The sequence below is a fragment of the Chiroxiphia lanceolata genome, chromosome 10, assembly GCF_009829145.1.
Source record: "Chiroxiphia lanceolata isolate bChiLan1 chromosome 10, bChiLan1.pri, whole genome shotgun sequence".
Lineage (NCBI taxonomy): Eukaryota > Metazoa > Chordata > Aves > Passeriformes > Pipridae > Chiroxiphia > Chiroxiphia lanceolata.
The window spans coordinates 1,765,214-1,789,274 of NC_045646.1; the positions used below are offsets into that span (position 1 = coordinate 1,765,214).

The following is a 24,061-nucleotide window of genomic DNA, read 5'->3' on the forward strand; positions in this document are numbered from 1 at the left end:
CGCTCCAAGTGTCAGCCTGAATTTCCTGTCAGGACTCAGAACATCCCAACAGCTGCTCTTGAAACTTTAACAGCTTCCTTTGAGTCCATTAAGAAAGAGGATTTTAGCCTCCAGAACAGGCTTAATGTTCTCTCTGAGAATATTTCCCCCCCTCTGATGGGGGTGAGGTTTCCAGGCTTTATTAAGGAGAAGTAAATTACGACAACTTAAAATTGAAAAGGTATCGGGCAGCACAGGGCTGGGGGTTGGAAGGGTTCTTTGGAAGGGTTGGAATGTTAGTCTGGGATTGCCTTATTGGTGGTTTGGCTTGGAAAAAGAGAGACCTTTTCCTGCCTCCTTTTTCCACAGAGCTTATAGAGATGAGAGGAGCTTGATGAGCAAGTTCTGCCAGGGTTGGTGCTTGTGAATTAATCCCCATTTCTGAACTTTCTGCAACTTATTGCTGGAAATATTTCCAACTTTTAGTTATATTTTATATCGATTTGTGTGATGATTTAAGTTGATTTATGTGATGGTTTTTATATTTATATCAATTAATATGATTATTTTTATATTTATATCGATTTATGTGATGGTTTAACGTGCTAGAGTTGGGGTGGTGTGGGGGTGAGGACACAGCAAGGACAACCAGTTCCCCCTCTGTGGTCATGCTGGGTTTGGGGTTTTCTTGTTGGTTTTCTTTGGTTTAGGTTTTATTTCTTTGCTCAGTCAGATTGCAGCAGGAAGGAGAGGTGTTTCTGTGTCAAGGCAATGTAACACAAATAATTGAAACCCCACCCAGAAAATAAGGAATCCTGCAATGGTTGGGGTTGGAAGGGACCTCAAAGACCATCTCATCCACCTTCCACTGGCCCAGGTTGCTCCAAAGTAGCCTTGGACACTTCCAGGGATCCAGGGGCAGCCACAGCTTCCCTTTTCCCACCCTCCCAGCCAGGAATTCCTTCCCAATATCCCATCTAACTCTCTGGCAGTGGGAAACCATTCCCTGTGTCCTGTCCCTCCATTCCTTGTCCCCAGTCCCTCTCCAGCTCTCCTGGAGCTCTTTTAGGCCCTGGAAGGGGCTCTCAGGTCTCCCTGGAGCCTTCTCTTCTCCAGGTGAGAATTCCCAGCTCTCCCAGCCTGGCTCCAGCCCTTGGAGCCTCCTCTGGAGTCACTCCAGCAGCTCCACATCCTTCTGATGTTGGGGGCTTCAGGAAAACCTCAGAAATCCCTAAAAAACTCCTTATAAACTTTGACTGCAGTGCTTTGAAAGGTGAATTTTGCCTTGGAGAACTCGTTTTCCTCATTTCCCACAGCACTGCTGGGGCAGAGCTGGGGGCAGCAGGAGGGGCAGGACCTACTGGGGGGGGTCTCACAAGGGACAACCAGCCCTGTCCACCCTCCCAGGAGCCCTTGGAGCTCCTGAAAATCCTGGTAAATCCAGACAGGTCCTGGTGCTCAGTAAAACCTGCCCAGTGGGGTGAGCTCTGCATTTTGGCCATATTAGGTAGAGACTTTATGTAGAAATTCAAATTATAGCCATCTCTACCCCAGATAATGGTAATTGCTGTTTAATACTTTTACATCCTAATACCCTTACAAAGCACAAAGAATTATTGGGGATCTTTCTCCAACGATCTCTTTTGATGAAGAAAATATTCCCTGGGAGTTCTTGGCATTAATTCCGACTGGCTGAGAGCGGTGGCTTAACGTAAGCTGGGCTTGAGCAGGCAAAGAAGAGATTTCAAAACCCCAAAGCAATGCAAAGATGTGAAAATGAAGTGACACACACATTTTTGAAACCAGCTGGAGAATAGCTGGGAGAAATAAAACATGGCTTTAGAAGTTTAATCTCCCAAGGCTTGGAAACGCTTCACCCCAGCCCGCCTGTGTTCAGCATCCCTGGATTCTGACAGTGATGGGAGAGGCAGGGATTGCATCACTTTGGGGCTGTTCTTTACTGTTGTTTTAGCAGAAAGCCTGACTTTATTTTAGAAGCAAACAGAAGCAGTGATTTAGGCAGAGTGTGAATCCTAAAATCCCAGAATGGTTTGGGTTGGAACATCTCATCCCACTCCCTTCCACCAGAGCAGGTTGCTCCAAGCCCAGTCCAACCTGGCCTTGGACACTTCCAGGGGTAGGGAACATCCAGCCTGGACTTGGATGCTTCCACGGTAGGGAACATCCAACCTGGCCTTGGATGCTTCCAGGGTAGGGAACATCCAGCCTGGACTTGGATGCTTCCAGGGTAGGGAACATCCAACCTGGCCTTGGACGCTTCCAGGGGTAGGGAACATCCAACCTGGCCTTGGACATTTGGGTGGAGCAGCCAGAGCTTTCTTGGAAGAAGCAGTGCTGGTTCAGAAAGTTGTATTTCTTTCTGAGGAGACATTTGAAATCAGATTTCTGATTAATTCCAGCCTGGCACGTCAAGGTCAGGCTGGATCCCTAAAATATTTAATGCCTGAGGAATTAGGCTGATCTGGTTGAGGGTAACCTTGGGGAAGGCAGTTGTGAGAGGGGTTATGAAGTGATACCCATCTTTCAGAGGCGACTGGTGTCCATCAACCTCCTGGAGTTTAATTAAAAGGAATGATTGAGCTGTTATTGCTTGAACAGTCATGTTGACACTGTACTCTTCTGGAATTGCTTTATCCCAGTCTCTGTTGTCTCATGGAATTAGGGCTGGGGAATGGGACAAGCACCTGTGGGTACCAGGGGGCCATGCCCAGAGCTGGCCAGCCAAGGCAGCCCCAGTGGAAGAGGAGGAGGAGGAGGAAGCAGGAGAGGCTTTGCAGGCTGAGCAGCCCATTTCAAACCCCCCCCAGTTCTGCAGGAACAGGGACTGGCCCCAGTGATCAGGTTAATGAACCACAGAGAGGATTTATAGAGGAGCCATTACTCTCCCGGGTCAAAGCAATTTTAAAAAATGCCTCAATATTAGTTTGGATAACAATTCATTATCACCAGCTGAGAACTGAGCAAACAGTGGATCTGTCTTTGGAGGGGCTTTTCTCCAGGCACTTTGGGATGAGGTGTTAAACTGGAGATAGAAACCCCAAATAGGGTCTGTGGCCACAGGAAAACCAATTTCCACATCTCTGAATTCAGGGGGGTTTATTTTCCTGGAGTGACAGAATGGTTTGGATTGGGAGGAACTTTAAAGATCATCTCATTCCACCCCCCCTGCTTTTAGATCAGCTCTATTAAATAAATCTCTCTCTCAAATACACATCAAGGGAACAAACAAAGCACCATTACAGTGACACATTTAAAAGCTGCTGTGCTAAAAACAACATGTTACTGCGAACCACAGTCAACCAGGAATAAATGGGAGCATTAAACAGAGTTTTCCATAAATGTTAATGCATTTTAATCTGCTCTACTACCTACCTGCCAATTAAATTCCACCATACACTTGTAATAACGAAATAAAACATGGCAATAAAAGTATACAGCAGAGTTAACCCTTGGCTGTGTGGCAGAGGAGGTGTGGGAAGAGCATGTCCTTCATCCCTGACTTGGAATGGGTTTAACAGGGTCGAGCCCGTGGCTGTGCAAGGACACAGCCACACACTGAACCAAATATTCTGAGCAAATTACAAGGTTTTTAATTGCAAACCTTTTATTGCTGGGTTCTAAAAGCCTGAAGTGGATTTAAAAATATATATATAAATTAAATGCCAAGTTTGAAAAGTCGGGGGAGCTGCCTGATGCTGATTACAAAGCTCCAACAAGAGTGGGGTGAGCAGATCCAGAGGCACAATTGTCAGTAAATAAAAATGACAGTGGGGTTTAATTAAAACAGGAGGAACTGTGTGAAACCTGTGGGTAGTTGCTTGTTCCTGTGTGTGGCAGGGAGGCAGCAGGGGGGGAGGTTTGTCTGGCTCCTCCTGTTCCCCTCCTTGAAGGTGAGGAGGAAAGGCTGAGAAGTGTTTTTTGGGTGGTGCTTGGTGGGTCTGCTCTGCCCTGCAGGACACGGAGAGGTTTGGATTTGGGATGCTCTGGAGCTGGTGCTGCTTCCCAGAGCTGCTGGTTCCCAGTTTCCTGGCAGTGGGATGGGAGTGGATGATGCTGCTGGAGGTGCTGAGGCTTCTCCCCCCCCAGCTCTACATGGGACACAGAGATTCCAAGGGTTTCCAGCCAAAATCAGGACTTGTTTCTGGGTGATTATTATTGCAAATTTGACTTGTCCAACAGGAGGTTTCTGCAGCTCTGGGAATGCAATCCCAGCAGCTGGAATTCCTCACAGTTCTGGTACCCACATCCCCTGGGATGACCCTGGGCTGTGCTGCCCTTCTCCTGAGGCTCAGGGAACACCACGGACACCCCAAAGGAGCCCAAAAGGCAGGTGCCACCTCTCAGCCCCCCTTTGGCCTGTCCAGCAGTGTTATCTCAGCACTTTTCCAGGTGACTGGCTGAAATATGGATGTGGTTACTCCAGGGCAGGTCCTCTGAGCCATCACTTCGTGTCAGGTCAACTCAGTGCAGCCTTTGAGTCAAGAAAAGTGAAATCCAGGCAAGTTTTCCTTGGTGTTCATCCCCTGAACGATGAGGTGGGTTTTGGGTGTCTTTGCCAGAGGTGCCTAGAGGTCTCATGGGCTGGGAGAGGTGGGTCTGTGTGGTCCTAGTAATGGCCCATCACTCCACATCTTCCTGCTGCCTCCTGCCATCCTTTTTCCCCCTTTTTCTGCATGTGGGGGGCACAGGGGATGGAGTAGCTGCTCCTTTTGGGAATGTGAGCACTTGCTGAGATGTGTTCAAAGGGATGACAATGGGAAGAGGGTGGTGGCACCAGGGAAAACTTCTGAGCTGCAGAGATGTGTTTGTTTGTGCTCCAATCTCGTCAGGAATTAGCAGAAACCTATTAGGGAAAGGCCTAATCCCATATTGGAAAGGGAGGGATTAAGCAACCCAAAGAACTGCCCATACCTGAACTTGTAGCACCTTGTGAAAAGTTCATTAATTGTCACTTGCAGCACCAGAGTCAGGGCCAAACTGGCTCTGGAGAAAGGGATGGAAGAGCTTAAGGAGGAGAAACAGGTTTTTATGAGCAAAAACAAGGTCCTGCTCCCCACAGCCCACCTTTAATCACCCTCAGTATAATTAGGATGCAGCTCCCAGTTAAAATGAGTGATTTGAAAAACCCTACTAAATTCTGAGCAAGTTTCCCAGAGTTTCAAATCCCAGAGTTGGCTCCTGCTCGAGCCCATCCTACAAAGCAATTCCACATTCTCAGCCCTAGTAAAGTCAGTGTAAATATTTACAATATTCACTTCTGTGCAAAACACACAAAAAAGGAGATTTTGTTGAAATTAGTGGGTTATATCTGTGCCTATTTCAGCTGGAGTGGAGCTGCAGGAATTCCCCTGTGCCTCCCAGGTGCCCTTCACCCTTCCCCTCTCACACACACAGCCCAGACTTAGCAGCAGGCCCGGGTCAAATATGGAAAATAATGGATGGAATAATAAAAGCAATGAGTTGAGGCTGCGGATTTATTGGCAGGAGTTCCCTGCTGCTGAAATGTCATTTTGTTCAGGTGGCAGGGCAGGAATTTCAGCTCTTCCAGCCTCGGTTGGAGCAGTGGGAGCTGAGGGAAGCATTAGGCTCCCAGGGATGAGCTAATTGCTCCATCCTCCTTCCAATTTAAAGGTGTTGTCCCTGGAATAGAGTGGACCTGTGGGATCTGAGGGGAGTGGGGGGCTCAACATTGTGGTGCAGCTTCAGGAGCTGCAGGTGAGGAAGGGCTGAGGATCTTCCAGGCAGGATTGATTTCATTCCCAGACCCCAGAGCAGGGCTGGGATTGCTGCAAATGGCACCTGTGGGCATCTAGGGACAGATCCTGGTGTGAGCCAGAGGGAGCAAAGCCTGGCCTGGCCACCAACATCAAGAGCACCACGATTTGCCATCAGCTTTGCTTAAAAAGGATAAAAAAAAAAGCTCTTTTCTGGAGTTCCCGGCACAGTTACCTTCCTCAGGGTTTGTCCCTGTGATGCTGGAAGCCTCCCCTGCATTTCCACCAGCAGGCAGACTTGGAAATCCTGCCAAAAGCACGAGCTCCAGCCCTGCCTGCACTGCTTTAGCTGGAAGCAGCCGTGCTGTCCCTGTTCCCGGAGCTGTTGGAGTGGTACTTCCCACCAGGAAGGGGATGGAGACATTTATTTTCCTTAGTAAACCAGAGGGATGCTGATTAAAACACCCAGGATGGCGTGATTGTGGAAGCAGCGAGTGGAGCAGGAGGAAAGAAGTCCAAAAGGATCCAAAGTCATGACATATTAATGCCTGGAAATGTCTGGAGCTGCCGGCACGGGAAGGAGGATGAATAATTCAGACCAGACAGGATTTCCCTGGCAAGGTCGAGCCTTGTGAAAGGGGAGGCTTTGGAGAGAGCAGCATCCCGTTCTCCTGGTGTTGTGCAGGGAGATCTCCATCCATCCAGGGGGATAAGGTGACTTCCAGCCCTGGCCAGCCCTTTGGAAGGGGATTGTTTTGGATCCGTCGGCACCGCGGCTGCTCCGGTGGGACACGGCACCGCCGGGAGGGTTCAGCTGGAATCTCTGATGCCAGATGAATTCCAAGTCTGCTTCTCAGCTCCACTGGTGAATCCCAGAGGGATGGGCAGCCGTGAGCAGGGCAAGGAAGGAGCGCAGCCGTAGGCACAGAGCTCCTGATCCCAACAATTCCCCGGGATTGCTCACAAAATGCCTTGAACGCGGAGCCCGGGCTGGAAGATGAATGTGAGTACCCTGCAAATCGGATGCTTTCAGCTTGAGCTCTGCTTTCAGGCTGGCCAGGCTCGTTTTTTCTTTACCCCCCCCTCTACAGAGACACAATGTGGGGAGAGATCCTTTAAATAATTCCCAAAAAACCCCCTTGCACCTTGTCGGAATGAGCAGGATTTCTATAGGGAGGAAGCTAAAGGACAGGGAAGAACTTCAGTGGTTCTGATTGCAGAGCCTGAACCCACCTCGTGCTGCTTTTCAAAACCATTGATTATTAAGACATTTATTTATTTATTAAGACATTTATTATTATTAAGGGTTATACAGCATTCCTTAATAATAGTAATAAATGTATTGGCTCGTGCTTCACATCCTCAAATCCATCACAGCCTCCAGGCTGAGTTCAGCAGCCCCAAATGCTTGTGGGTTTTGTTAATTTGCAAAAGCAACAGCCACAACAGCAAATATTGGATCCTTGGGAGAGATCCCAATCGATCCCGAGTCAATATTTTTATCCTTAATTTGATTTATTTGACAAGTTTTACACAGACAGTTTATTTCCCAAAGAATGTGTCGAGGGCAGGGGACGGATTTCTGGGTGGCACCTTCAGGGAGCTTGGGGGAGATTTGGAAGGGAATTGTTCCAGGAGTGTTTTGAAGCTGTGGGTGTGAGAAGCTGTGGGTGTGAGATCCTGCAAGGAAGGCTGTGAGTGTTGTGGAATTTGGGATGTTGGGCTGGGATCGTGACTCAGCATCTTCAGGATGTTTGTGTGAGTGCCCAGGGCTCTTCAAGATAAAAATGAGTAAAATTGGATCTTTAGTGTCTTAGAGGGGCCAGAGCTTCAGAGTGGCTGGGATCCCATGGGAAAATCCAGTGTGTGGATACTGCTGGACATACTTGCAGGAGCCACAGGAACGATATTTAATTCATTTTAATGCCTGAGGCAGGACACGTTCACACAGCCAGCCCTCAGGAACAGCTGGAGCATTTGGGATGGAATCCGTGGTTAGAAAATGTGGCTTCAGCCTTGTTTGTGGGGAAAATGATTCTCCCTCTCTCCAGACTGGGATTGTCTGGTGGGAGCCCCAGCATGGCCAGCCCTCCAGGAGCAGGGAAAATGGGAATGGAGCTTATGGGAGGGGATCAAACAGCCCCTGGTGGGACTCTGTGTGGAGAAGCAATGCTGTACTTCACTAACTCCTGGAAAAATCCTGTGTGCCCTCAGGAAGCAGCCTCCCATCCCTCTCCTCCGTGTGTGATCCCTGAAAAGATGAATGTGCAGAAAGGTGGGGGCTCCTGAGCTGTATTTGGGGCAAAATCCCAAAGGGTGGAGGATGCAAAGCCGAGCTCTGGTCCTAAATCTCTGCACCCCCTGAGGGAATGGCACTTCTGGGCTCCTCACAGCAAGACTTGTCCCTGCTCCTGCCTTGCCCCCTTTTCCAGAGACAAGGACACAGAGGGACTGACACTTACCAGGTGTTTTCTGGAGCAGGAGAGCTGCAGAGAGGGAGTTGCTGCTCCTCAGCCATGATGAGAATCCCTCGGGAGGGGCTGGAGGTCCCCTGGGGCAAAACAGCAGTTCCAGGGCCAAGGATCTCATTCCAAGGGTGGAGAGGGAGAAGATCCAAGATGCAACCCCTGAGGGAACTGGTTCTACAGCTCAGTGGAGTTCCAGTTCTGAGGGAGCTGTGTTTAGTTTGGGAGAGGGGGTGATGCTCCTTCTTCCCCCCGTCCCTGCAGAGGTTTTAATAACCACGGTGAAAGTCATTCCTAATTGGATTTGTGGCAGCTCTCCCTGCCCACCTCTGCCTCTGACCTCCTGAAATGGGATCCAAGGAGCACCCAACCACACTGAAAAGGTTGTTCTCTGGGAGTGGGAAGCACTGGTGTCCTATGCTGGCTGTGCCTCAACCTTGGAAGGGATTTTCCTCCCAACCTGACCAGAGTTATTCCAATTTTCTCTACCCCCAGCATCCAAGAGCTGCACATTCATTAATCCCCCTTGGATGAACAGCTCCCCTAATCTCCCCCAAGGAGATCTCTTTCCAGTTGTGCTGCAACCTAAGAATTCCATGAGTTTTGTTTCAATGAACACGATGAGGGGAGGAAACTCTTGGAACACCTGCACAGTTTGTCTCTCAAAGCCTCCAGGCATGAAAAATATGGGAAATATGGGGAAAGCAGCTGCTGGAAAGAAGTGCTTTCTTCAGCCATCCTCACAGGGCATCTGTGTCATCAGCCTGCAGTGATTCTCTTCCCCACAGCAAGCCCTGGGATGTCAGAATTCCACTTCCTTGGATGGCAACAATATTCCTGTTCATCTCTGCCCCAAGGGCTGCCAAATACCCAAAACAGAGGAGGGGAAAATCATCTCCTCTGGCATGTAACAGTCTTGAGCTGTGTTAAAAAAGCATTTGGGACAGAGCAGAGTATTTTTAAACACGGTGTCCCTTTGGAGACACACAGTTTTATCTGGCAGTCCTGTGGGAAATGCTGGTTTGTGCCAGTGGAAGCAATTCCCTATTTTATGGAGCCAGTCTCTTTTATTTAAAGTACATTCTCATTGCTTATGGGTTTTCAGTGTTAAATGAAAGCCATCAAGTGTGTTAGGACTTATAAATGAACGATTTGAGGATCCCACTGAGCACCCAGGGCAGAGGGAGGAAGGTACCCTGGGTCCCTTTCCCTGGCTGGGCTGCAGGGAGGGAGTGGAGGATGCTCCAACTCCAATCCCATCTTGTCCTGGGCATGTTTGGGGAGCTTCTTGCTTTTTTTCCAGAAGAGAAATCCCTGAAAACTGAGGAATTCTGTGGTTAAACCAAGCAAAGGGGATTTTCCTTTGAGAGCAGGGCAGCTCTGACACCCCAGAAATCACATTCCCACAAAGCAGGTGGAATTTTCTTTGGTAGTCCAGTGGAAAGTGCTGGTTTGTGCCAATGGAAGAGATTCCCTCTGTTCAGGAGAATAACTGTAGATTAAGTTTCAGCTTGGAGAAGTGATGAGGGGCAGCTTCCAGTTCAAAAATCCTGGTGATTAGAAGCAAATCCTGGGCTGTGCTTTGTGGAGGGGTTGACACTGTGGCTGGGAACGGGATTTGGTTTGGGGGGCAAAGCAAAACTTAAGCTCTGTTATCATCACCCACTCTCAGGGTGGCAGCACCTTGGATGTTCCCAGACCCACCAGCCCCATGGAAAATGAGCTTTGAGGTTTTAGGAGCATGTCCCAGGTCCTGCTTTCTGGAGGTGTCTGTGGTCACTGGGGTGCCCGGGGGGTCCCTCCTCCCTCACGGGGACGGTGCTGCTCCAGTGCCCTTCTCCAGGTAGGAATTCCTCTCTCCCTGGGAGTTATTTTAGGCCATGTCCTTTCTCCCAGCCCAAGCAGCCGTGCCCTGAGCAGCTCCATTCTCCCTCATTCCCGTAATTAATAACAAAACTGAGCTGCTGGTGTTAATTGGAGCCCAGCAGGGCCGTGGCAGCCGGCGCCAGCCCTGTAAGAGGATTATTCACTTTCTGTTCCACTGACTTCCAGTTCCAGGGGGAAATCCAGCAGCACGAGGCTGTTTCCAAAGCCCTGGCTGCAGGACAAGCCAGGGGAACATAAATCATGGAGTCAGAGGAAGAGTCATGGAATGTTTTGGGTTGGAAGGGACCTTAAAGATCATCTCGTGGGACACCTTCCACTAGCCCAGGTTACTCCAAGCCCAGTCCAACCTGGCCTTGAGCACTTCCAGGGGTGGGAATTTATATATATACAGGTAAATATATAGATATAGATAGATATAGATAGATATCCATGTATATAAATATAGATAAATAGAGAGAAGTACATATATATTATATAGTCTGTGTCACTCTTAGGGAATAAGGTTCCCGTGTCATTCTTGGGAGTTGACTTTGGGTTTTTCCCTTCCATATAATGTAGGATCAGGCTTTATACCCCCAAAAGGTTCTCCTCTGCCCCGGCCCTGCTACCTGCAGAGGAATGTAAGTGCTGATCCCACAGAGCACAGCCAGCAATGCCAAACCCACCCCCTTTGCAGCTGAGGAGCAGCTGGAGGTGGAGTTCTTGCCTTCCAAAGGTCATGGAAAATAAACAGATAAAGCTCTTGGGAGCTGGGTTAAATCTGCCACTTCTGAACCCTGGATGTTGATTATTAAGGCATTTAAATAGATACAGTTGGTTTGTTCAAGGTATTATCCTGCAGTGACTGTGGGGAGCTGAATCTGCCTCTGTTTGGGAGCCAGGCCTTACTGATTACTGAGCCCCAACACCACAAATGTACCTTGATTTTTCATGTACACCTTGAAACCTCTCTGGGACAGGCTCTGGGGGAGATGCCTTCAGCAGTGACATCTCCCTCCATCATCCTGCTTTTCTCCTTCGCTGCACCCTGGGGCTCAGGGAACACAGAGAGCTGGTGGCAGTGATAATCCTTTTTGTGGCTGCAAGCAGGAGACCTGCTTGTGCCCCCCGGGCTCAGATGGAGTTACAGGACTCTAGTGCCTGTCCCTGTGCCTTGGGCAGAGGGCAGAGTGCTCTGAGTGTGCATAGCATGGCAGTTGTCCCCTGCCGGTCTTCTCCAGGGCTGGAGAGGATCTGCTTTCCCAGCCCAGCTCAGAGCTGGGACTAACAGCCCCCAGCCCAGCCTGAAGACCTGGAGACTCTCCCTGTGCACCAATAATGCAGCCTTTTGATAAGGCCCCTGTTGTCCCTGTGTGATGAGGTGGCTCAGGCTGGTTTGTCCCGCTGAGGGTCCGTGTGACGCCACTGAGCACAGCAGAAGCTGGGAGTGCCACTGCTCTGAGCTCAGCCCTGCCTAAGTGGGTTACAGAGACACCCAGTGATGTTTAAGGAGTTCCTGCATCAGAAATAGATCCCTTCTCCAGAGGAACAGGTCATGGCAATTTGCTTTCTATTTTTTTTCTGTCCTACCCCGGCGTTTGCGTGCCGAGCTGAGCAGCATCCCTTGACCTGCTGCTCTGGAGTGGGAGCACTCAGGAACACGGCTTTTCCAGCTTTTCCTGGGAGGAAAGGCATGTTCTCTGCCTCTGCAAATGGTGGGGCTTTTCTGCCATGGAAATGGCTTTGTCCTGATGCCCCACTCGAGGGGAGAGGTCAGGAAGATGCTCCGTAGGGCAGGGTGGCAGAGCCTAGGTGCCTGGGACCTTCCAAAGCTCCCCAGCCTTCAGTGCTACCTGTGAGATCTTACCATTCTTTTCCCTGACTTAAACCCCTTTTCACAAGGGTTTCTGCATTTTTCCTCTGTGGTGGAAAATGGTTTTGCAGGCCCAGAGGGAGTGGGGACAGTTGGTCCTCACGTCCTCTCCGACACTGCTGGTGATTCCCTGAACATTTCCCGTGCCCTGTAGGTGCTTGTGGGCAACACTTCTCCCCTGCAGAAGGGTAAAAGGGTCGTGTCAGCTGGGAAATCCAGCCCCAAACCATCCCTCATTTCACCTGGAGTTTACCTGAGCACTCCCCCAGTGAACCGGGATGGAGCCACCTTCCCTCCCACCAGCCCCTGGAAAGGAGATTATCCCTGAGCCTTCCCTGGGAAGGCTCTGGAACAGCAGGAGTGGCTTAGGCTGGCAAGCACAGATGGGATGTTGGGAAGGAGCAAAACAATCTTGGGAGGGAGTAAAAAGAGGTGAGGGGCAGGTTTTCCCTGTGGCTGTAGGACGAGGCTGCTCCATCCCCGACACACTGCAGTAATTGTTTATTTGCTTCATCACTCCAATTTCCAGCTCACAGATATTAAATAAGGCTCCTCAGAGGAGAGGAAAATAAATTCTCTCCCAGAATGATGTTTTGGGAGACCCCACAGAGAAAACCATAAGTTTATCACATGCATTTTGTAAAAACAATTAAAAATAATCGAACCTGACACCAAGAGCGTTAAACGAGATTAAGAAAAGCTGAGAACAAATGGGCTCCCCATTTAATAAGATCAGTGTATTCCATCCCTATCCTTTTCACCTTTTTTGGGCTGAGACTGTGGAATATTCCTCCCAGGGACTGGAGGGGCTTTAAGGTCCTTCCAACCCAAACCATTCCAGGATTCTCTGAAGTTGCAGAACAAGACCCGTGACTCCCGCAGCAGTTCCCATCTCCAGCACTGGGTTGTGCAGGCTCAGCACCCGCTGCAGGCTCAGCACCCATTCCAGCTTGTCCCTCCACGTTTCCTTGGGTGCTGTGAGCCCTGAGGGCTCTGCCCATCTCTGGGGGCTGGGATGGGGATGTGCCATCCCTGTTGGCAGGAACTGATGGCCAATGGATCGAGTAAGATCAGGATCACCACACATGCAGCCAAGTCACTTCATGGTCAGCATCCACCTGCTCCCTGGTTGTAATTTTGGGCTCAAAAAGCCACAAAATGGGGCAGTTTGGCAGGGTGAAGCTGCACTCAGAGGCCCCAGCCCTGCACTCAGCTGAAAAGAGCAGTGAGTGAGGGAACAAGGCAAGACAAAGCACACACAGTTGCTTTCAGGCTGATATGTAGATTTATGCAGAAAACAAATATAAAGAGCTGCATCTGTTGCAAGTGGAGTATAATTCATCATCAGGGAAGAGGGCTTGTTTCCTCACAGCTTCATTTGCTGTAGCTATATATTTTATTTTCCCTGGTTTTTTGGGTCGTGATGGAGTTCGGGGGGAGGTTTGGAAGTTACATTTCTTTGAATGTACATGAATACAAAAATCCTTGCCTGTGCAGGGTGACCAGATTCCTAATGTGCTCCATTAGAAATCTCTGGCCATTGGGCTTTCGGGCGTGTTTTGCAAACCCAAGTGGGGCAAAGCCAGCAAGGAGCCTTTGAATAGTGCAGAGCTGGAGGGTGTGATAACAGGGATGGATTTCCTGGCCTTTCCCTGTTTGCAGTGTGTTTAGTCCTCTTCATCCCAAGGGATGGTGGAGGAAAAGCTTTCTAACAGCCATTCCCCCTCACAGGTGGCTGTTCCACACGCAGCTATTTTGGAAAGCAATTCTGCTTTATTGTGGAAGGGAATCTGTGCCTGTGCAGCTGCGGGTTCTGACACCCTTTGCTGCCTCTTTGGGCTCCTCTGACTTACTCAGAGAGTAAATCCTGTGAGGAGCAGCTGAGGGAGCTGGGGGGGCTCAGCCTGGAGCAAAGGAGGCTCAGGGGGGACCTTCTGGCTCTGCAACCCCCTGACAGGAGGGGGGAGCCGGGGGGGTCGGGCTCTGCTCCCAGGGATAAGGGACAGGAGGAGAGGGAACGGCCTCAGGCTGTGCCAGGGGAGGCTCAGGTTGGACATCAGGAGGAATTTCTCCCTGGAAAGGGTGGTCAGGCCTTGGCAGGGGCTGCCCAGGGAGGTTTGGAGTCCCCACCCCTGGAGGTGCTCAAGAAGAGCTGGAGGTGGCACTCAGTGCTCTGGGCTGGGGGACACGGTGGGGATGGGACACAGGGGGGATCCATGGGCTGGGAGGGCTTTTCCAACCTGGATAATTCCATAAGTCTATGACTATGAGCACAGCACCCCGAGCCAGGTTTGGGGGATGACTGCAGGGAGATGCTCAGGAAGGCCACGAGGTGATTGCTCTCAGTGGTACCTTTCCCAAGACAGCTCTTGGAATCACAGGATCATTAAGGTTGGAAAAGCCCTCCAAGACCACAGAGTCCAACCTTCTTCTCACCCAAAGCAGAAAGGCAAAGCAAAGGGGCAGCCATGGAAACACAGACATCCAGGGAAGATCATGGGCATCCCAGAGCCCAGCCCACACCCCCAGCACTGCCCCTGGCAAAGTACAGCACGGGGAAAAGCTGGGAGGAGAAGGCAGAGCGGGGATTTCGGTCTTGTCCCTAAAATTTGGAGGTAAAAAAAGAACTCCACTAAGAACTGTTGGTTGTTAGTGTGTTTATTGAGCTGTTATGGTAATATTGCCTCACTGAGAAGGGCTGGATTAAGCACATCATAAATCATTAGAGAAAAGCAAAGCAGCAAAGCAGCAAAACGTCCTCCTGCGAACCTGAACTGCATCCAAATGCAAAGGGGCTCGTGAAGATGCAGAGACAAAGAAACAACAAAAGATAATTGCCCTTGACTGGAATCTGGGCACCAGCAACTCAGTTGTCTGCTCCAAATTAAATGCTAATTGAGCAGATTGATGGAACCTGATCCCACCTTTGAAGGGCACCTGCAGCAACATCTCTTTCAGCAGTAATTGCACTTTCCCCTCTCCTGGTGCACAGGTTCCCTCCCTGTGCCAGGCTCTGGCTGCTTTAGGCTGGGATTAATTCTATGTAACCTGAATCAACCCCTGAGCTGAGCTTAGGAAGTTAAATCATGGTAAAAGTGAGGAATGGCTGTGGAAGGAACATCCTGGCTTTATTTTTCCCAACCATTTCTTGTGACTCTCATTTAAGAGATTTGGGCGAGAAACGATTCACTGCAAGATATTTATGGTGCAAGAAAAAAAACAACAACAAACCTCCTCAGCCCTAAATCAGGCAGAGGGCTGGATCACCTGGGATGCAACAGAAAGCTGGGAGAAATCCCTGAATGTTGATTCTTCCCTGAACATTATCCAGCTCAGGCAGCTGGGATGAACCTGCAGTGATGCTGCTGGAGCTGAGCACGACCCTCCCTGGATTTGATAACTCTCAGAACCCCCCCACTGATAACCAGGGGCCCCCAAGGCAAATAACACAAACCTTAATGAAGCTGAAACTTCATTTAGGGGGTGATTCCTCCAAAAGATCACGGGCAGGAGGGGTTTTTGGGGGCAGAATCTCTGCAAAACCTTCTCAGCACACGTTGAAATTCATGAGTTAATGCATTTAGAGGAACCAACATAAATATTAAGATTCAGCAGGGCTCTGTGGACTCATGCATTTGAAATATTCCAGCTATTTCCCTGCTTGCATTCCTTCCCCAAGTGCCTTCCAAACCAGTTTAGAAAAGGTCTGTTGTTTTTTTCCCCTCGGCCTTGATGATTACACCGAATTCCAGAGGCTGTTTGACAGATAAGGAGGATCCTTATTGACCTTGCTTTTGTTTACCCTGTGTCCTGTTGGCCCTCCTGTGCCTGCCAGGCAGGAACAGGCACAGGGAAAACAGCCCTGGTAGACTGGGATGCCCCATTCCTGGAAGTATCCAAGCTTGGACAGGGCTTGGAGCAACCTGGGCTGGTGGAAGGTGTCCCTGCCCATGGCAGGGAGTGGGATGAGATGGGCTTTAAGGTCCCTTCCAACCCAAACCATCCTCCACCCCATAACAAATAATTTAGAGGAAAACCAGTTTGGGCAGGAGCATCTGTTGTATTCTCCAATTTGTACCAAGGAAAGGAGTCAGTGTGGTTTTTCTGGGCGTTTTAGGACACCAGGAATGGCCATTTTTGCAGCCTCAGTGGTGCTGCCATGTGACATCAGTGGTCCCCATGTGTGGGGAGAACTTGTGGGAGGTCTGGGTTCCTCCAGGGAAGAGGTTTGGAGCCATCCCAAGATCTTTTCTCGCTGTAAACATCAAATCCCAGTTTGGAGATTCAGCCAAAAATGCTGAACTCGACCTAAGAGGGGATTAGCTGTGAGGTGGTGCCATTGTCCCTCTCCTTCACCTCTGTCACCCCCTGTGCCAGCAGAGGAGCTTTAATGGCAGTGGAATCACTCCCACTCTTGCTGCTCCTGTGATTTCCCTCCCCCTTTATCCCTCCTCTAAATTAAGCAAAGGATTAATTTGCTAAATTTAAACAGTTAAACCTGCAAATCCCAGGGGCACCCTACAAAAACAATGCCCACCCAGGTTTTGCTGGTTTGCCAGGCAGTGCCATGGCACCCATGCCATGCCCTCCAGCTTCCCAGGGGAGCATCCACCTATCCAGGGAGGGATGCAGCTGGCTGGACCCCATCCCTGAGCCCTGCTGGGCTGCAGGTGAGTCCCCACCCTGTCCATTTTTCAATGAAATGACCATATTTTGTGCGTTCCAGGGGTGGTTTCTGGTTGGTTTTGTTGATGGAGTCTCAGGAATGCCCTGGGCTGGCTGGGAAACAGGGAGCAATGCAGCATCCCTGTGCTCCTAAATCCCAAAGCCAAGCCAGGAACTGGGATAATTGGAGTGTGCAGGGAGTGCAGGATGTTATTTGTGGTTTTAAAGAGGAGACAACCTTTAATGTGTGAATAAACTGTAGAAAATCAATACAAATACGTTTGAAATGGGAGTTTATTCTGAGGCAGCAGCACACGAGGGCCTTTGGGGGCTCAAGCTTTGAAAAATTTGGAAGGGGCTGAGGACCACCCAGCACTGGGATGGAACTGGAGCTGTGGGAGCTTCTGGAGGCGCAGCCACTCTGCCAGAATATTTATCATAGAAGCATAGAATGGTTTGGGTTGGAAGGGATCTTAAAGCTCATCCAATTCCATCCCCTGCCATGGGCAGGGACACCTTCCACTAGCCCAGGTTGCTCCATCCTGGCCTTGGACACTCCCAGGGATCCAGGGGCAGCCACAGCTTCTCTGGGCAACCTGTGCCAGGGCCTCCCCACCTTCCCAGGGAACAATTTCTTCCCAGTATCCCACCTAAATCTCCTTCAACCTAAACCCCTTGTCCTGTCACTCCAGGCCTTCATCCCCAGTCCCTCTCCAGCTCTCCTGGAGCCCCTTTAGGCACTGGAAGGGGCTCTCAGCTCTCCCTGGGGTGCCACAGCCTCTTCCCCTTCACTTGGGACAGACAATGCAAGAAGCCCTGTTAGGTTTGATCACAGCTGCTCCCAGAACAGCAGGAATTCCATGAGGTAGGAAAATCTCACAGGTGAGACTTTGTGGTCAGTGTTGGAAAAGTTAGACCAGGTAAAATTAAAGCAAAACATCAGCATTGGCTGCAGGGGTGAGCAGGAGAGGGCAAGGGGCAGCTGAGGAGGAAACAGCCCCCCTCACATGGGTATTTATAAACACATCAGAGTCCTCACTTCTGTCTGAGTGACACATTCCTTGTCCCAGCGTCATTCCAGCTTCGATTTGCCCTCTTTTCACTCCCCTGCCTACTTGAATAAGTTATTTTAGAGGCACCAATCTGCCAGCTCTGTTGTGTTTGGGACTCAATGTCAGCTGGAAAAATAGGGGACACAGCAAAATAACCCCAACTGCAGCTGAACAGGATGAGGGGAATGCTCTGACCCACAGCCTGGGGCTCCATCCTCCCACAGCCATCCCTGGGAACTGGGGCTGGGACCCTGCTGGGGCTTGTCCGGCTTCTCCCCCACACTGCCAGACACGTGTGGGAGGCTGGCACGGCTCAGGCAGGCAGCAGGAGGCTGAAATCCCTCCAGCAGAGCCCAGAAGGCAGGAGCAGTTCCTCCCAGTTCCTCCCAGCACTCGCTGGGGGTTCTGCTGGTGCAGGAAACAGCCCCAGATGCCCGGAGTGTGTTGTTCCCGTGGGTGGAATTGGCCATAAGACACAAATCCCTGGGTTCCTGTTTGCTGTTGTGATCTGGGAAGGTGTCTGTCACCATGGCATCTGTGTGTGTGCAGGAGGGACACAACCAGGAGCTTCTCCCTGCCGAAAAAAAAGCTGGTTATTTTTCCCTTGGAAAAGGTGGAACCCCCATCCTGAGCCATGGGGAGAAGGTGGGGATGGGCATGGGATGGAGCTGCTGAGGGACACACTGGGTGGAGGCAGCTGTGGGCTCTCCTCCCTCCTCCTCCTCTTCCCCAGATGGTGCCAGAGCAGGTCCATGGGATGCTGGGAATGGTTGTGGCTCCTGGAACAGGGAATATTCACCAGGGCGGATATTTCCAAGACGCCTCAGAATGAGGGCGATGACGTGAGTGAAGCCAGGGGTTCTTCTGGCTCTTGGAAGGTCAGGAAGAAGAAACCACAGCTCTTGCCCTTGGCTTGTGCTCTCTGCAAAGCTAGGAGCTGCATTATTTGGGATGGAAGAGCAGCATCCCTCCACGGCGAGCTCAGTGAGGTTGGACCTGCAAAATGTGTGGGTCCAAAAGAAAACTTCTATAAAAGAGGAGAAATGGGGGGGAAAAAAATGCTTCTGTATAAAAATGGCCAGTTTAGGGGCCAGGGGATATATTGGCAGCCTGATTCTGGGAGGTCTGCGCTCATTTGTGTGGGTGTTGGGGTCCAACACAGACTCCAGGAGAACTCTGACAGCCTTGGGGCAACAAATCCCAGAAATACTCACAGAGGGGTTACACCAGGAAAAGGAAACGGATCTCAGGGCAGTCCTTTTCCTTTCCAGGGGTGGGAGGAAGTGTGAATTCTTTGTGTTCAGAGGAAACTACCCTTCCCTGTTCCATCAGCACCGTTTTCTGGGAGGTTCCTGGCTGTGTAGGGACAGTGGCAGCTCTGGGTGGGAGTCCCTTAAAGAGAAATCCTCCCAGAAACCAGTTTTTAGGGCAAACACGCAGCTTTTGAGCTCCAGGTGGACGTGAGGGTGCTGCACCATGGGTGAGATGAAGACCCAGCTGGTGGAGATGGATTTGGATGGGGTGTGAAGGCCAGGAGAAGGAGGCAGCTTAAGGGTGGTTGGGACTTCCCTGCTTCCCTACTTTCCTCCTTCCCTGACCCAAAAGCTTCAGCAATTTAGCCTGAGAGAGAGCACAGGAAACCCATTTTAAACTGGGATTAAAATAGCACCAAAATAGTGAAATGAAATAAATTTAATAGCTCACAGTAATAAGCAAACTGGCTTTTAAAGCAGCCCTGCATTCATCCCATGGAAGTAATAAGGAACTTATTTTCCTGATGTATTTCTACTTCAGAGTAAATTCCATATGCCTTGTTTGTATTAAAACCTCCTTTGCACTGAATAAAATAACTGTAAAGCACCTTCTTTCATCTGTAAGGGGTTGTGTTCACACTCTTCACCCTTTAAAATTCAGTTTTTCATTGCATTGGAGAAGGAACTTATTTGATGTCAGCTTGTAAAAGAGATAAATTACATATGTGTTTTGAATAGCAATATCTGCTTTCTTCTTGTGAAGGGTCGAGTGAAAATATGTTCTCCATGTATAATTAGAAATGTGGAGGGTTTACTACAAGATGCAAAATGATTTTATCTGTCTGCAGTGAAAAAAAAAAAGAGTAAAAAAAAAAGAAGGGAAACTTGAAAAATCATCAGGCACGTGTGTGATGTGTTAAACTCGTGAGAGGACACCTTTTGAAGACAGGGAGGCATTTTCAAGGGCTGGGAGTAGGAGATGTTATAAATGCACTCGTGGCATGGAAGAAAAGAAACCTCCCTAATTGATCAGGCGCACAGAGATCCTATAAATAAAGCTTTCCACAGCCTGTGGCTGCCAGACTGGAACCAGGGAACAGCTCCTCCCCTTTGCTCAGCAGATATTCACTTTTAGGGTGGTGGTGACATTCAAACAGACCCAAATAAAGAATTCCACCCCTCCGAGCGTGTCGAGTGCCACCCCCTCCCAACCTCACAGGGGTGCAAGTGGTTAAAAACTTCTGCCAATGTAATTAATTCCCAGGCTCTTGCTCCCTCCTGCCATTTGCTGGAATTATTTTTATAACTGCACTTTGCACAGTTCCTGATTTTTTTTTTTTCTTTTTTTTTTTTTTGAGTTTCAACCCAAAAGCTGTGGCAGCCTGGAAGGCGAGGGGGGGTGGAGCTGGGAGGAGGGATGAAGCCTTGGGTTGTCAGGAGAGTAAAGTTGGGTTAATCTGTGCTGGTCACCTGGAAAGCACCTGGTGGAGACACTGAAGCCCAGAGGTTAATCCCACCTTGGCCAAATAATCCGTATTATTATTCCCTGTGTATCACAGGCCCCTGTTATCCCTCTGAAGCTGTGGCTGGGAGCCAGGATCTCCTACAGGAAAGCTGGAGAGGGACTATTTACAAGGACATGTAGTGACAGGACACAGGGAATGGCTTCAAACTGCCAGAGGGCAGGGTTAGATGGATATTGGGAAGAAATCCTTCCCTGTGAGAGTGGGGAGGCCCTGGTACAGGTTGCCCAGAGAAGCTGTGACTGCTCCATCCCTGGGAGTGCCCAAGGCCAGGTTGGACAGGGCTTGGAGCAACCTGGGCTGGTGGAAGGTGTCCTTGACAAGGAGTAGGAACAAGACGAGCTTTAAGATCCCTTCCAACCCAAACCTTTCCATGAGTCTGATTCCCACCCCATAGATGGGAGAAGAGTGGATGTCTCCACAACACCTCCAACATTCCAGCCCCAGCCTGTGCCCTATTTCTGTGCCAATCTTTTTCCTGTCTCATGGCATTGGTGTTTTGGTCCCCTGAGCTTCTGGGGCTGACAGGATTCCCCCATCCTGGTGGTCAGTCCCTGCTGCCAAAGAGACAAATCCCAAGGAGGATTTGGCAGTGGCAGAGCAGGCACGTCCCCCCCTCCCCCGGGCAGGTCTGTGTCTCCTCAGGATGAACAGCTGCATAGCAACCAGTTCAAAAGTCCCAGGAGTTAACTGGCTGCAGATGTTTCCCTTCTCCCTCTCTTCCCTTTGGAATAACTGACAAAGCCAGGCTGGACTGCAGGGAACCACAAAGGAGAGAACCCCCCAGCACTCCCCCCCTGCCCTGTGCCCACTGCCTGGGTGTTTGTGCCATGGTTGGCATCGCCCTCCCCATCCTAAACAACGGGACACTTTTAAACCCCCCCGGGCTGGTTTGGGCTGGGCTGGAGTTAATTTTCTTCGCAGTGTCTGGGATGGGGCTGGTTTGGATTTGTGCTGAAAACAGTGTGATAATATAGAGCTGTTTTCCCTTTTTCTGCCACAAAACATGGAATGTGATGTTTGAATTTCATTATAATTAAGACTAGTTGCTGTTTCTCCCTCTACCAGGACTTTACCATCCCCTAAACTCTCCCCCACTGCATCCACTGGGTTTGGACTGTAGGGATGTGCCACCCAGAGCTGCCACATCTCCCAAACCACGTGTTGAAGCTGCTCATCCGTGTGATTAATGTTCTCCATTTCAGCCACACAACCTTAAAAGGTCCTCTTACCATGGATTTGGGAACGGGAACATTTGCGTGTTAAACTTGGCTGTGCTGACCCAGAATGCAGAAACTAGATTAGTTTTTTTTAGCAGAGTTATTTATAGGAGACTCTTAACTAGTTACTTTAAATTACTTTGAAAGAAGGGAAGAAGTGGAGAGTGTGGAAGTGGGGGTTTGTGGGGGGTGCTCTGTGGTCCCTCGGGGCGTGGGAGGGACAATGTCACTCGAGTTGTCACTGAGCCTCCCTGCAAACCCACTGCCCCGTGCAGAGACAGTGCCACCCCCTCTCCAAACCCTTAAAATCACAAAATGGCTTGGGTTGGAAGAGAACTTAAACATCATATTGTTCCAACCCCGTCGTGGGCAGGGACACCTTCCACTGGACCAGGCAACCTGTGCCAGGGCCTTCCACCCTCACAGCCAAGAATTCCTTCCCAATATCCCATCTAAATCTACCCTCTGTGAGTTTGAAGCCATTCCCTGTGTCCTGTCCCTCCATCCCTTGTCCCAAGTCCTTCTTCAGCTCTTCTGGAGCCCCTTTAGGCCCTGGAAGGGGCTCTCAGCTCTCCCTGGAGCCTTCTCTTCTCCAGGTGAGCACCCCCAGCTCTGCCAGCCTGGCTCCAGAATAGAGGGGCTCCAGCTCTTGGAGCATCTCTGTGGCCTCCTCTGGACTTGTTCCAACAGCTCCATGTCCTTCAGATGTTGGGGGCCTGAGAGCTGGAGAGTGGGGTCTTACCTGAATGGGTCAGAGGGGCAGAATCCCCCCCCCTCCCCTGCTGCTCACACTGTGGGATCAGCTCAGGGCACGGGGGGGTTGGGGACTGACAGAACCCCCCAGGGCATGGGGATTTTGGGACTGACCCATGGCTGGGTCAAGCAACACCCCCAAATCCTTCTCCTCAGGGCTGCTCTCCATCCATTCCCTGCCCAGCCTGTTTTTGTGCTCGGGATTGTCCCGACCCAACAGCGGAAATCATAAATAATAATCCCAATTTCTTGTAGGAGAAAAAAATAGTTATAACAGTTATAACAACAACACGACTTCACACCGTAGTTATAATTTAAAAAAAAAAAATAAAAATTAACAAAACCCGCCGATTTCCCCCCCTATTCTCGCAGGGCACAAACGGCGCTTCCCGCAGCCCCCGAGCGGCGGAGCCTCCGCCCTGCCCGGCCCCTGCTCCCCCCGCGGCGGCCGCGGCAGCGCCGCCCCCCGAGCCCGCACCCTCCGCACCCCCTGCCCGCCCCGCACCCCCCGAGCCCCCCTTCCCTCCCCTCCCCTCCCCGCCCCGCCCGGGGCCGCCCCGCCGGCGGCAGCTCCGGAGCGCGGGGGCGGCCCCGGGGCCGGCGCTTCCCGGTGCCCGGCGGGCAGGAGCGCTCCCGGCGCCGCCGCCACGGCTCCCCTTCGCTTCTCTCCGCCAGGATTCCCGGGAGGATGGCATGGATTTAGGCAGCGACGCCGGCAGCAGCCGCTCCAGCTCGGAATCCAACTCCAGCAAAGCCACGCCGTGCTCGGAGGGCAAGTCCTCGCCGTGCCCCAGCAGCCTGGACCTGGCGGCGCTGGAGGACTCGGAGGAGGACTCGGAGGAGGAGGACGGGGGTTCCCCGCCGTGCCCGCCGCGCTGCCCCGCCGCCCATGGGCGCGGGTGCGGGTCCGTGCCCGCCGGTCCCCCCCGGCGCTCCGCCCGCCCGCACCCCCCGCCCCGCACAGACCGGGGGGCGGCCGCGGGGCCGGGAGGGCGGAGGGGCGGCGGGGCGAGGCCCCCCCGGGAGCCGCAGCCCCCCGCGATGGACTGGGCAGCCCTGGAGAGGCACCTGGCGGGGCTGCAGTGCCGGGAGCAGGAGAGAAACCCCCGCGCCAACCCCGCCTCGGTGAGTGGGGAAGGGTCGCGGTGCTGGGGAGGAGCGGGGGGGGGGGACTGAGGGGAGGCATTTGGGGGTCGGTGGTGGAGGTTGGAGGGGGGAATTGGTTTGTTCTGGTGGGATGGCACCTGGAGTGCTGCGTCCAGCGCTGGGGTTCCCAGCGTAAGGATGTGGAGCTGCTGGAGCGAGGCCAGAGGAGGCCACGGAGATGCTCCGAGGGCTGGAGCCCCTCTGCTCTGGAGCCAGGCTGGGAGAGCTGGGGGGGTTCACCTGGAGAAGGGAAGGCTCCAGGGAGAGCTGAGAGCCCCTTGCAGGGCCTAAAGGGGCTCCAGGAGAGCTGGAGAGGGACTTGGGACAAGGGATGGAGGAACAGGACAGGGAGGAATGGCTTTAAGCTGCAGGAGAGTGGATTTAGGTGGGATACTGGGAAGAAATTCTTGGCTGTGAGGGTGGTGAGGCCCTGGCACAGGCTGCCCAGAGAAGCTGTGGCTGCCCCTGGATCCCTGGAAGTGTCCAAGGCCAGGCTGGACAGGGCTTGGAGCAACCTGGGCTAGTGGAAGG

At 51.4% G+C, this 24,061-nt stretch overlaps 1 protein-coding gene across 1 annotated transcript in view; it reads left to right on the forward strand.

The window, feature by feature from the left end:
• Positions 1–23,560, forward strand: part of LOC116791713 (IQCJ-SCHIP1 readthrough transcript protein-like) — a 59,696-nt gene extending 36,136 nt beyond the window's left edge. Inside the window, exon 4 of the mRNA XM_032697987.1 lies at positions 23,060–23,560. Within this exon, the coding sequence (XP_032553878.1) occupies positions 23,060–23,560 (501 nt within the window). The remainder of the gene's footprint in view (positions 1–23,059) is intronic.
• The last annotated feature ends 501 nt before the right edge of the window (positions 23,561–24,061 follow it).